At 41.2% G+C, this 13,819-nt stretch overlaps 1 protein-coding gene across 1 annotated transcript in view; it reads right to left on the bottom strand.

Annotated features, from left to right (window-relative positions):
- LOC120064698 (neuromedin-U receptor 2-like) overlaps window positions 1-11,269 on the bottom strand; it is a 37,720-nt gene extending 26,451 nt beyond the window's left edge. Inside the window, exons 1-2 of the mRNA XM_039015319.1 lie at window positions 10,411-11,269; window positions 6,595-6,987 (exon numbers count right to left, since the gene is read on the bottom strand). Of these exons, the coding sequence (XP_038871247.1) occupies window positions 6,595-6,987; window positions 10,411-11,269 (1,252 nt within the window). The remainder of the gene's footprint in view (window positions 1-6,594; window positions 6,988-10,410) is intronic.
- Window positions 11,270-13,819: the final 2,550 nt, after the last annotated feature.

The raw sequence follows: 13,819 nt of genomic DNA, 5'->3' as shown, positions 1-13,819 counted from the left end.
ACATAACTACTGCAGCCCTCATTCTCCACATATAACACCCGTTCTGCCAGTCACATTCTGTTTAAGGTCCCCAAAGCACACACATCCCTGGTTCACTCCTCTTTTCAGTTCGCTGCAGCTAGCGACTGGAACGAGCTGCAACAAACACTCAAACTGGACCGTTTCTCTCCATCTCTTCATTCAAAGACTCAATCATGGACACTTACTGACAGTTGTGGCTGCTTCACGTGATGTATTGTTGTCTCTACCGTCTTGCTCTTTATGTCGTTGTCTGTGCCTAATACTGTTTGTACCATGTTTTGTGTTGCTACCATGTTGTGCTGCTGCTGTGTTTTCATGTGTTGCTGCCATGCTATGTTGTCATCTTAGGTCTCTCTTTATGTAGTGTTGTGTCCTAGGAGGCCTTTTTCCTTCTGGTAGACTGTCATTGTAAATAAGAATTTGTTCTTAACTGACTTGCCTACTTAAATAAAGGTACAAAAAATATACATATACAAACAATAAGTTTGCTGACGACACGACAGTTGTAGGCCTGATCACAGCCTATAGGGAGAAGGTCAGACATCTAGCAGTGTGGTGCAAGGACACCACCTCTCCCTCAACATCAGCAAGACAAGGAGCTGATCGTAGACTATAGGAAACAGATGACCGAGCACGCTCCCATTCACAATGATGGGCTGTAGTGGAGAGCTTCAAGTTCCTTGGTGTCCACATTACTAAGGATCTATTATGGTCCACACACACCAACACAGTTGTGAAGAGGTCACTACAACAACCTCTACCCCCTCGGGAGGCTGAAATGATTTGGCATGGGCCCTCATATCCTCAAAAAGTTCTACAGCTACACCATTGATAGCATCTTAACTGGTTCATCACCGCTTGGCATAGCAACTGCTTGGCATTCGATCGCAAGGTGCTACAGAAGGTAATGCGTACAGCCCAGTACATCACTTGGGTCAAGCTCCCTACCATCCAAGATCTCTATACCATAAAAGACTTCAGTCACCGAAGTCATATACTGTTCTCTCTGCGACCACATGGCAAGCGGAACCAACAGGACCCTGAGCAGATTCTACCTCCAGGCCATAAGACTGCTAAATAGTGCCTCCCGAGTGGCACAGTGGTCTAAGGTACTGCATCGCAGTGCTAGCTGTGCCACTAGAGATCCTGGTTTGAGTCCAGGCTCTGTCGCACCCGGCCGCGACCGGGAGACCCATGACCCACAATTGTCCCAGTGTTGTCTGGGTTAGGGAAGGGTTTGGCCAGCGGGGATGTCCTTGTCCCAACGCGCTCTAGCGACTCCTGTGGTGGGCCGGGCGCATGCACGCTGACACGTTTGTCAGGTGTACGGTGTTTCCTCCGACACATTGGTGTGGCTGGCTCCGGGTTAAGCTGGCATTGTGTCAAGAAGCAGTGTGGCTTGGTTGGGTCTTGTTTTGGAGGATGCACAGCTCTCGACCTTCACCTCTCCCGAGTCCGTACAAGAGTTGCAGCAATGAGACAAGACTGTAACTACCAATTGGATACCACAAAATTAGGGAGAAATAGTTAGTCCAGGTAGCTATTTGGTTAACTATTCAACTATCTGCATTGACCCTTTTTGCACATTTTATTTTTTCTCATCACATACGCTGCTGCTCCTGTTTATTATCTATCCTGTTGCCTAGTCACTTTAATCTTAGATATACACTACCGTTCAAAAGTTTGGGGTCACTTAGAAATGTCCTTGTTTTCCATGAAAACATACATGAAATTAGTTGCAAAATGAATAGGAAATGTAGTCAAGACGTTGACAAGGTTATAAATAATGATTTTTAGTTGAAATAATAATTGTGTACTTCAAGCTTTGCATTCGTCAAAGAATCTTCAATTTGCAGCAATTACAGCCTTGCAGACCCTTGGCATTCTAGTTGTCAATTTGTTGAGGTAATCTGAAGAGATTTCCCCCATGCTTCGAGGGCATCATCCCACAAGTTGGATTGGCTTGATGGGCGCTCCCACAACAGCTCAATAGGGTTGAGATCCGGTGACTGTGCTGGGCACTCCATTATAGACAGAATACCAGCTGACTGCTTCTTCCCTAAATAGTTCTTGCATTGTTTGGAGCTGGGCTTTGGGTCATTGTCCTGTTGTAGGAGGAAATTGGCTCCAATTAAGTGCCGTCCACAGGGTATGGCATGGCCTTGCAAAATGGAGTGATAGACTTCCTTCTTCAAGATCCCTTTTACCCTGTACAAATCTCCCACTTTACCACCACCAAAGCACATTGCACATTGCCTCCACCATGCTTGACAGATGGCGTCAAGCACTCCTCCAGCATCTTTTAATTTTTTCTGCTTCTCACGAATGTTCTTCTTTGTGATCCGAACACCTCAAACTGTTCATAACCCTTTTTTCCAATCTTCCTCTGTCCAGTGTCTGTGTTCTTTTGCCCATGTTAATCTTTTATTTTTATTGGCCAGTCTGAGATATGGCTTTTTCTTTGCAACTCTGCCTAGAAGGCCAGCATCCCGGAGTTGCTTCTTCACTGTTGACGTTGAGAATGGTGATTTGCGAGTACTATTTAATGAAGCTGCCAGTTGAGGACTTGTGAGGCGTCTGTTTCTCAAACTCTCAAACTAGACACTCTAATGTACTTGTCCTCTTGCTCAGTTCTGCACCGGGGCCTCCAACTCCTCTTTCTATTCTGATTAGAGCCAGTTTGTGCTGTTCTGTGAAGGGACTAGTACACAGCGCTGTACGAGATCTTCAGTTTCTTGGCAATTTCTCGCATGGAATAGCCTTCATTTCTCAGAATAAGAATAGACTGACAAGTTTCAGAAGAAAGGTCTTTGTTTCTGTCTATTTTGAGCCTGTAATCGAACCCACAAATGCTGATGATCCAAATACTCAACTAGTCTAAAGAAGGCCAGTTTTATTGCTTCTTTAATCAGCACAACAGTTTTCAGCTGTGCTAACATAATTCCAAAAGGGTTTTCTAATGATCAATTAGCCTTTTAAAATGATAAACTTGGATTAGCTAAACACAACGTGCCATTGGAACACAGGAGTGTTGGTTGCTGATAATGGGCCTCTGTACGCTTATGTAGATATTCCATTAAAAAATCTGCCGTTTCCAGCTACAATGGTCATTTACAACATTAACAATGTCTGCACTGTATTTCTGATCAATTTGATGTTATATTAATGGCCAAAAAATGTGCTTTTCTTTCAAAAACAAGGACATTTCAATGTGACCCCAATCTTTTGAGCGGTAGTGTATGTACATATTAAAATCAACAAACTACATTTTAAGTGAGAATAGGGATCGGTCTGAGGTCAAAAAAGAAAGGAAATTCACGAGCACCACAATGCCTCTTCCACACATGCTCTACAACGGTTTTCCAGCACACAGCTTGGTCTACTACAGTAGCTATGTTGGTATTGTACTTCAAACTACAGTATGTGTAGGCAGGTTGCTTAGGATTCAAACCTTCTCAAACAGCCTAATTCATACTCTTAGAGGAGGTGCTTCTACAATAATTCCTCGGCATACACATCACTTACAAACTGAAATGGTCCACCCACACAGAAACGGTCATAATAAGATCCTTTTTGGTCAGTCGGTGCCCAACATAACAACAGGTGGTGGTTTGTTGGACACAGTAGCTCAGATAGATAGAGCCTGTCTGCATTCCTGATTTCTGTAACTATTAGCTTACCTGTGTAATATTGACAGAAGCTATATTCTGTTTGTACTTGTATTTATTTCTGCAATAAAGATGGTGAAGCAACAATAATACACATTTACAGTAGGCCTACGTCTAAAAATGCATACAGCCAAATTATATATGTATATACTGTACTGTTTAAACACAGTCAGTATCTGTTAACATGAAGAGACAAAATTGTATGTCACTCTTCTCAGGATATTGAATGAATCCATATCTGGCCATAGGAAATGTCTATGTGTGATATTCGGCGTAATCCCAACATCATATATGTCTATAAGACACATCTGTATTCAGAATTTGTCAGAATATGGTGCATATCCACAAAACTCAAAATATGCATTGGAAATGATATGTATTCTGTATAATATCAAAACGTGTCATGTAAAGATATCCCCTGATAGGGACCCATTCCGATAGCTCCATGTGATCCGACCACGGACCCAGATCCATAATGTTAGCACACACAAGCGATGGAGCTCTTCAATATGCTGTCATAAACGCAGGCAGAAAATGGCCTTCATTATCTTCCTTCCAGTGGATTTTATGTGGCATTCAAAGCTAATTTGTTTTGTAGAGAATAACAATTTATCCATAGAGGCTGCCAGGAGGCTTTAAAGAATCTATGGTCAAATGCTTGAAGTGCTTTAATTGTCTCTCATGCTGATTTCTCTGCATTTTTAGACACTACAAGAACACTGTGTTAGCCTTCCCATTATACTGCCACTCACACTTTGAGAATCTAACAGACTACCTGTTGGTGTTGTTGGGGTCCCCAAGAGACTCATACGATACATTATCATCATAATGCTCTTTCTGTTTCAGACATTTTAAACTGCAGCTGCAGTATCTGCTTTACATGTAAGACAGGCACACCTAGTGAAATGACTACAGGTTCTGGAAAGGATGAGAAGATAATGTAGAAACAAAATAAAATGTCTGCTAACACATTGGTGAAAACCTTTTATTTGAATATTTCAAACATCAAATGAATGTCAAGCAACATAAATATGTTTAGTAAGAAAAAGCTATATCAACTCATTGGAACTGATTACATGGATACTCAATAGTCTTTATGCAGTTATGTTGGGCATCGGTCAACGGACATAATCTCAGTCTGAAATTTACAGAGACTACATACCGTAGGTGCAAGCAAATAAAGCAATCAATAACAGCTGGAAAACAATGCAATTCCTGAAAAAATCACCAAGCAATACATTCGGGTTTTGCTGTTGTTCACAGAAAGGCAATAAATATTGATTTACATGAAATTACATACAATTTCTAAGTCGAAGGACAGCTGTGCTACATATGTACATTCAATTATTTGACAAGGAGAAAATCACATGGGGAAGTGTTGACATACACAATAATTTAAGGGGCAGGAGTAGGTGGTTATGAATACATAACTGCAGTTCACATAAGTCAATATCACAAAGGTTAATATGGGATAATCAATCATTAGAGTTAATTATCAAGTGCAACCAAGTCTCTCATTTACATACCCCTAAATCAGTTGTTTTCAGATAAATCTTTATGCTATGAGGATTTATGCTGCTTCAATAACAAGTTCACATATCACCTCATGAAATATTCACTTATCCAATTGTGCACAACGTATCATCTGCTCATTAGTCAAATCCACCTCCTGACAGAGGGCATCATATCCACTACACATTAAATTAGACATGGGACCAAGTCACAATTTAGGAAGTCCTAAGCAAGTCTCTAGTCTTATCCTTCAGAGTCTCAAGTCAAGTTTCAAGTAATAATGGGCAAATCTCAAGTCAGGTCCCAAGTTCCAGAGATCAGGTCAAGTCACAAGTCCCTAATTTGGGGTTTTGAGTCAATAGTTAAAGGGATACTTCAGGATTTTGGCAATGAGGCATTGTATCTACTTCCCCAGAGTCAGATGAACTTGTGGATACCATTTGTATATCTTTGCGTGCAGTTTGAAGGAAGTTGCTAACTAGTGTCATAGATATATAAAAAAAAATTGATGGCACTAGTGCAATTGCTAACTAGCATTTAGCAGACACCAATAGACTTCCAGTCATTGTGCTAATGCTAGCTAGCATTGGCTCACAAAACTACCTCTAACTTACTTCCTACTGGAAAATGGTATCCACGAGTTCATGTGACTCTGGGAGGTAGATTGCCAAAATCCCAAAGTATCTATTTTTATACCAATTTTATACCAATTTGTTTTATACCAATTGCAAAGCAATTTTTTAAATCAGGATATTTACTGTTTTCCTTACGCTAGACCTACTAGTACAGTACATAAGCCTACATATTAAACTTCACAGATCATGAACTTAATGTTTTTTGTATCATCATTACTAATAGAAAGACCATCCAAATGAGGATGTACAGCTACTGTTGATAGTACAACTACAGTTTGACTTACATTATGAAATCTCCAATTACAATAAAGTGTTGTTGTTTTTCCCCTACCCACTGTATGCACATTGAGAGATCTGTGGATGGCTGAGAATAAACATTCACAGAAACTCAAGCTCAGAGCTCATATTTTCAAGCGACAAGCATTGAAAATATAGGACAGCGCTCTATTTTTCCCCTTGCCTTTCCGCACTTGCTGGTGCATCTATAAGGGATCATATCTTTCTCCTGGATCCACCTGGTCAGTCTATGTCATGAAAAGAGCTTTTGTACGCTCAGTGTATGTTCACGGTGTAATAACAGAATTTAACAGGAAATTAAGTGTTTTTTCTTTTTGTCAAGTCTAAGTGGCAAAATTTGCGACTCAAGTAGTACTGGAGTCCAAGTCACGTGATTCGAGTCTACATCTCTGCATTAAATATTAAATAAGATTAAAAAGCCGTAGCAGTGAAGTCAGAGTCTACCACGCAAGAATGTTTACTTGTCAGTGTTGTGATCTCTGTGTTCCCAGTTGGAGATAACAGGGGAGTGAGGGAGTTGTGGTCACTGGGCCTGGCCTGGATTTTAGGAACTGGGCCCGAGGGGACCAGCAGGATCTTGGCGGAGGGTGTGGAGTCTTTTCCAGCAGTGGTGTCTTCTGTATGGGTGCAGACGAGATCCCAGAAGCATTCCCGGAAGCGTGTGGAGAGCAGGTTATAGATAACGGGGTTGACTGCAGAGCTGAGGTAGAAGAGGATGCCTGAAAGGAGGTGCACACACTGGTACACAGCTTGGTTGAGGTCTGTCCAGACAGACCACTGCATGATGCAGCTCCACAGGAGCCGGTCAATGTGGAAAGGTGCCCAGCAGATGGCAAACACCAGCACGACCAGAGCTACATTACAACAGACAGTGAAAAAAGGAGTAAGACAGTAAGGGGGAAGCGAGACATAGAGGGAGGATGAATTAAGTGATGTGTAGAGAGAGAGAAAAGGGGGCAACAACAGTCAGGGTGGGAATCCTGTTCACTGTTCCCTGCAAAACTTGGTCCTCGAGAAACTGAGACAATGTAGGGCTAGGGCTGGCACAATTAACGTGTAATCGTGTAACCGATGACTATGGATGAAAGCTATCATGAAATAAAATAACAGTCATAAATGTAAAAAAAGAAAAGGGTTTGCTTTTTGTTTTTGGAGAATTAATCGCTGATTGAAAACTGGACGGCTGGGAATTTGTGCGGTTGAGTTGAGCAAGTTAGGTCTCCCAAAAATATTATCAGTTAGAGGTTTTATGATACTTCCAACTAGGCACACTACATCATTTCAACGTGGAAATGTGGGTAATATTTGGTTGAGACATTGATCAATGAGATTTCAACCTTTAGTCATCCATCCAAAAAGTAAACCAGAAGTTTGTTGAATTCCCAATGTGTTCGATATGAGGTCCTAAACATAATTTCAATATGAGGTCCTAAACATAGCATGAAAGTGCATCCTTGTAGCTGTGTGGTCAAAATGTTAGTCAAAATGTTTGCCTTTGGGTAAGTTGAGCCAATGGTTGAGCCAATGGCAAGTAGAGCAAATGTATGTGTTTTCTTCCCAGGTGTAATGCAAGGCATTATCGCTGGGTTATGAAGTACAGTAACAACAGTGCCTGGTCTATGTTTAAAGTGTTTTAAAAAAGTGCAATAATTCAGTAAAGAAACAGATCAACTTACTCCATACCCGGGATTAAGTTGTGACAAGAGACCATGTTTTATGGACAAGCTATGTTTTCAAAACTGCAATGTTTACTTGAATTCTGATTATTTCCAGGGATACACAACATCCTGAAATATACGTAGACATCTTTGTTAGAAAGAATACTAGATTTCCTTTGACAGAGTGATACTGATTATAAGAAATGGCGGAACTTATCCCACTCTCCCCTACTAAGAAATATTGTATGATAAAATATATATTTGAATATTATTATTGTGCCTCAGAGAAAGAGATTTTGTTCAACAAGTATTTTTTTATTTTTTATTTTTTAATCTAGGGGTCAAAATTATTGGCACCCCTGTTTTCAATACCTTTCAATACCTTACCTTGCTATCAGGGGCATCAGTTGGGTATGGTAGGGTATGGCAGTTGCCAAACCCTACCTCAAGACCAAAAATGTAAAGTTAGCAAAACAAAGTAGATTTAAATCATTCAATCTCAATTAAAATGCGATTTCAGATTAGCATATTAATTGGTTGGCTTTAGGATCATGCGGAGCATCGCTCAGAGAGCAGCTGCCAGCCTGCTGCCCTTTTCTCTCACTTTTAGAAAGCAGAGACAGTGCCAATTTGCTTTGCCGGTCAGCCTTTTAGGCAGTGTGCCCATTGCTTTGAATGAATGTAATGTTGGCATTTGAGCTCGGCCTTGTAAGCCTTGTTGTAATCTGATAGCCACAGGTTAATTGAATTGGGAGGTGGGGGAGCCCTCCTTTTTGGTTACCATTTCGAAACCAAAATATATTTTATTGCTATTAAAATATAGGTTGTGTTAGCTGTAGGTCTTTCATTAATTTTCCCAGTAGGCTAGTGAAATGATGGTTTCATGTATTGGTATGGAAATAAACACAACTGAACACCTTGCTATTTAGAGTATTTCCCCAAAATACATGTCCTGTTCTTGGCTTCAAAGACAATAACAATTGTCGGCAATAAATGCGCATTGTCATACAGTGACAGAATGATAATTGAGATAATGCAAATCATTAATAACTTCATATTTGGGGTGAATGTTGTTACCCTCCTGCTGTAGGCCTTCATCATCATTCTCTGTCTGCATCCCTAATCCTTACCTGTAGCCTACCTGCCTCTGGTATAATCAATTTCCACCTCTCACTATCAGACTTGCTTAATCATTTCCCTGAATTAAAATGAGATCATCTAACAGATCTTGCTGGCCACCCCACTTTGCCATATCCTACTTTTAGCTGAACTGACACCACTGTGTGTAAGGATAACGGCACTGAGCGAGAATACATTGGGAGGGATCTTAGACCATTCAGATTCTTAATTTCCTTTGTCTGGGCTTATGGGGTGCCCTCTTCAACTCAAACCATAGGCTCCCAATGGGGCTCAAGTTTGGAGACTAAGTTGGCCATTGCACAATGTTGATTTTGTGGTCAATTAACCATTCTTTGTAGATGTTGATACGTGCTTGGGGTTATTGTCTTGATGGAAGATCCAAGTTTCAGCCTCCTGGCAGAGGCAACAAGGTTTTTGGCTAAAATGTCCTGATACTGGGTAAAGTTCATGATGCCATTGACCTGAACAAGTTCCCCAGGACCAGTGGACGAAAACAGCCCCATAACATCAAAGATCCACCACCATAATTTACAATAGGTATGGGGTTTTACATATGATTCCTCTTTTCAACGTTAGACCCACCACTGGAGTATGTGGCCAAAGAGCTCTGTTTTCATGTCATCCAACAAATGTAAACGCCTGGATTTTGCTAAACGGCATTGGTGCTTGGATTGGAGCCAGTGCTATGGTCAGATGACATGAAAATAGAGCTCTTTGGCCACGTACACCAGTGGTGAGCATACAATATACCTCAATATAGTTCAGTATTGGTATTATTCATTTTATACAGACTTTTTTGCTCTTCTTTATCAAGGGTGCCAATAATTTTGGACCTGACTGTATATTTGGACGCGAGCTAAAATCCAGTTAGAATACAACAAAAAGTACATTGTGTGTGTTCTTATTGCTTTGGCTGAACTGCTTTCAGTGGGGAAAGATTGCTTTGGTACCCCGCTTCTGTGATTTTAGTTGAAAACGTCTCCTTCCCATGTGGACCATTGCCGCCAGGAGCGGAGGAGAGGAGGAAATGTGAGTCATAAATGATGTGTTTTTTGTTGTTCTTTTTGCTATTCAAAAGATTATAACGGTGACCGCGGTCACTTGGCTGACCAATTTTTGTGGAACGAACAGCTGACTGAAGACGGGACAGCCGAGCATTCGAGCGGTTGAGTTTGTTTCCGTGGTAACATGGACTCATTACAACGTGATGAAACTTTGTTGCACCTTCCTGAACAAGCAAGGTGTTGTAGCAAACAAGTCATTGGTTGCCTAGGCAATGCCCCCCTTCCTGCAGCAGCAGCACATACCTTATCACAGAGTAACGTTTCACTGTGGTTACGTGGGTCGTACTGGGGTACAGATGTAAAAATCCCTCCCTCAATTTTTTTTTTCAGTTGAAAGTCTAAGTTATGTTTACCATAGTAGTGATGCTTGTGACTGTGACAATGGTTAGACATGGAAATGGGATGCAGAACTCACCAAGCATCTTGGTGACTTGTCTCCTGCGCACTCGCTCCACATGGATTCTCCAGCTGATGTTAGCACTACAGTTCTTCCTCATCGTCCCCCGGGAGAGGTGTCGCTCCCTGCCCAGCTTGATGCCAATCCCCAGGTACAGCCCGCTGATCACCGTCACAGGAACAATGTAGAAGCATGCGGTGGTGATCAGAATCACCAGGTTGTAGATCCATGGGGAACCTATCAAACTGCATATGGCTGACTCTGCCACCTTCTCCGGGAGATTCAAGTAGTAGATGCCATGCAAGGAGGTGTTAGGGATGGCACAAACCAGGGACAGCACCCATACAGCACTGATGACATGCTTGGCATGCTTGTTGGTGGCAACATAGCGTGTTTTTAGTGGATGGACCACTGCGATATACCTCTCCACACTCAGCACTGTCACATTGAGGATGGAGGCGAAGCAGACAGTCTCGAAGAGGAAAATCTTGAAGTAGCAGACTCCCTCTCCGAAGGGGAAGGGGTAGTTCTGCCACAGGTCGTAGATCTCCAGGGGCATCCCGAAGAAGAGCACCAGGAGGTCTGACACAGCCAGGCTGAACAGGTACAGGTTGGTGGGGGTGCACATCTTCTTGTGTTTGGATATCACTGTGCATGTGAGCAGGTTGCCAGACACGCCCAGGAGGAAGATGAGCAGGTAAACCAGGGAGATAGGGAGAAAGACGGGGGAGCGCTTCGGCCCTAGGACTTCCAGTAGTTTGTCCTCAATGGACTTGGTTCCAGTATCATTTCCTGTAACATTTAGAAACGTGATGTTACAGAACATGCCAAGCTGTTCTGAGATGTTGGAAAGAGAATCCAGGCAGTACTTCTCCATTTCAGAGTAGGGGCTTGTAGTAAGTGAGAGTAGAGAGGACAGGATCACTGGTAATGTCGGCACATCGTTTGCATATGTCTGAGAGACTTCATTCCATACAGATAGAAATACAACACCTAGAGAAACACAGCAACCATTTATATTACAGTATAATACTTTCTGTTAAATAATTTATTGCTAGTAATCCTAATTCTACATGAGGTGATGTAAAAGCTTTCAAATGATGACTGAGACATCTCAGTAAAGCCTCACAAGAGATTTCTGTTTTGCATGATTGTCTTGACTTAAAGCCATAAATTAAATTACATTTTTATGTTGGTGGTATGAAACTTTGAAAAAAAATTATGTAGAACTCAGTTATATGTTCAACGCTGTGCTGTAATGCATGGAGGCACTCATTACCTGATATTATACAATGAAGGGGTAGTACAATCAATTTCACGTGTTTCAATGGCATGAAACACATGTTTTAGGGGGTTTTCATGTGTTTGATACCATTCCATTCACTCCATTCTGGGAGTGGTGGAAAAAGTACTCAATTGTCATCCTTGAGTAAAAATAAAGATACCTTAATAGAAAATGACTAAATTAAAAGTGAAATTGACCCAGTAAAATACTAACTGAGTAAAAGTATTTGGTTTTAAATATACTTAAGTAGCAAAAGTACAAGTACAAGTATACATAATTTCAAATTCCTTATATTAAGCAAAGCAGATGGCCACATTTTCTAACATTATTTATGGATAGCCAGGTGCAAGCTCCAACTCTCAGACATATCATTTACAAACGAAGCATGTGTTTAGTGAGTCTGCCAGATCAGAGGCATTAGGGATGACCAGGGATGTTCTCTTGATAAGTGTGTGAATTAGACACTTTTTTAAGTACTTTGGGTGTCAGGGAAAATGTATTGATACTTTTCTTTAGGAATGTAGTGAAGTAATATAAAAATATTAATAGTAAAGTACAGATACCCTAAAAAAACTACTGAAGTAGTACTTTAAACTATTTTTACTTAAGTACTTTACACAACTGTATTCTGGCCATTATTATGAGCCGTCCTCCCTTCAGCAGCCTCCACTGGTGTGGAATAACTTTACTGGCCTGCACAGAGCCCTGACCTCAACCCCATCAAACACCTTTGTGATGAATTGGAATGCCGACTGCAAGCCAGGCCTAATCACCTAACATCAGTGCCCGACCTCACTAATGCTCTTGTGGCTGAATTGAAGCAAGTCCCTGCAGAAATGTTCCAGCATCTAGTGGAAAGCCTTCCCATAAGAATGGAGGCTGTTATAGCAGCAAAGAGGGATTCAACTCCATACTAATGCTCATGATTTTGGAATGAGATGTTCGACGAGCAGGTGCCTACATACTGTTGGTCATGTAGTGTATGTGAATGATGTTAGCTAATTAAAATAAAAAAGCATTCTTCATTGTATCTTATGGCTTACTTCTTGAACTTAATTCGAAATAATGGTTCTTAATTGTCGGCTCAGAAAAAGCAACCAACTTTGTTCAAGACTACCATTACTGTATAATGTAATTTGAGAAATGTTTGTAGCTCAGTAGAATTTTTACACTCACCTTTGATGCCTGTTCAGAGCTGCTAAAGATTGCTCTCGGAGAAAATGAAATCCCTCTTCAAAAAGTCTGGACATGCTTTTAAGAAATTGCAGGTGGTGAATGGAAATGAGATAAGTCATCCCCTGCAAGAAAACTTGACTGAAGGCGTCGATAAGGAGGTGCGCCTGTAGGAGAACAGCTCCTTGGGTACCTGAAGCAAAGGGGCTGACGTACGCAGCACGTGATAGAGAGAGAGATAGAGAGAGAGGGGAGGGAGGGTGTTCAGTGGGTGTTTGTAGCCATACTTTTTGTTTATTCATTTACTTACGCAACCGTGTATGTATGCTACATGTGCCTCTTACCAGACAGGTAATTTGAGAACATGTTGTCATTTATGAATGTGCTAATGATGACACCTGCTAACAACATTGGCACTGTGCAGTGGCAGCATGCCTGAAGAGAGGTCAACCGTTGTGACCTAAAATGGTTTGGTAACAACACTTGAAAATGTTTTGCAGTACAAAAAAACATAAAAACACATAATGCCTTATGTAGCCTAGACTATATGCCCTTCAAGTTGGCTAAAGTGTTCTCCTATGGAGAACTTGCAGCATTTAAGAATCAAATACTTTACCTCATGATGAAAAAAACACTTTAAAAGGTATTTGCACTTTGAGTAAGTGGTTTTACAGAATGTCATTCTGTGTTTATGGACATCATTTGAGCTTTTCTCCATTTACATCAGATGGACCATCCTGTACCTTTGGACCATTTAAGACATGTCAGTGCCCGTTGGTGGTGCATTAATTAATCACAATTTAATGTAATCACTGCTCCATTTCTGAGATTTTATAAGATGCAGTGTTTTGAGAGATTTCTCGTTACAAGTATGCCTTTAGTCAAGTCTCTCAGAGAGCACTTTAGCTTTATGCCCATGTGTCACGACACATGCCTCTCCTTGTTTGGGTGGTGCTCGGCGGTCGACGT

The sequence above is a fragment of the Salvelinus namaycush genome, chromosome 20, assembly GCF_016432855.1.
Source record: "Salvelinus namaycush isolate Seneca chromosome 20, SaNama_1.0, whole genome shotgun sequence".
NCBI lineage: Eukaryota > Metazoa > Chordata > Actinopteri > Salmoniformes > Salmonidae > Salvelinus > Salvelinus namaycush.
This window is presented reverse-complemented; position numbering and strand designations above follow the sequence as displayed.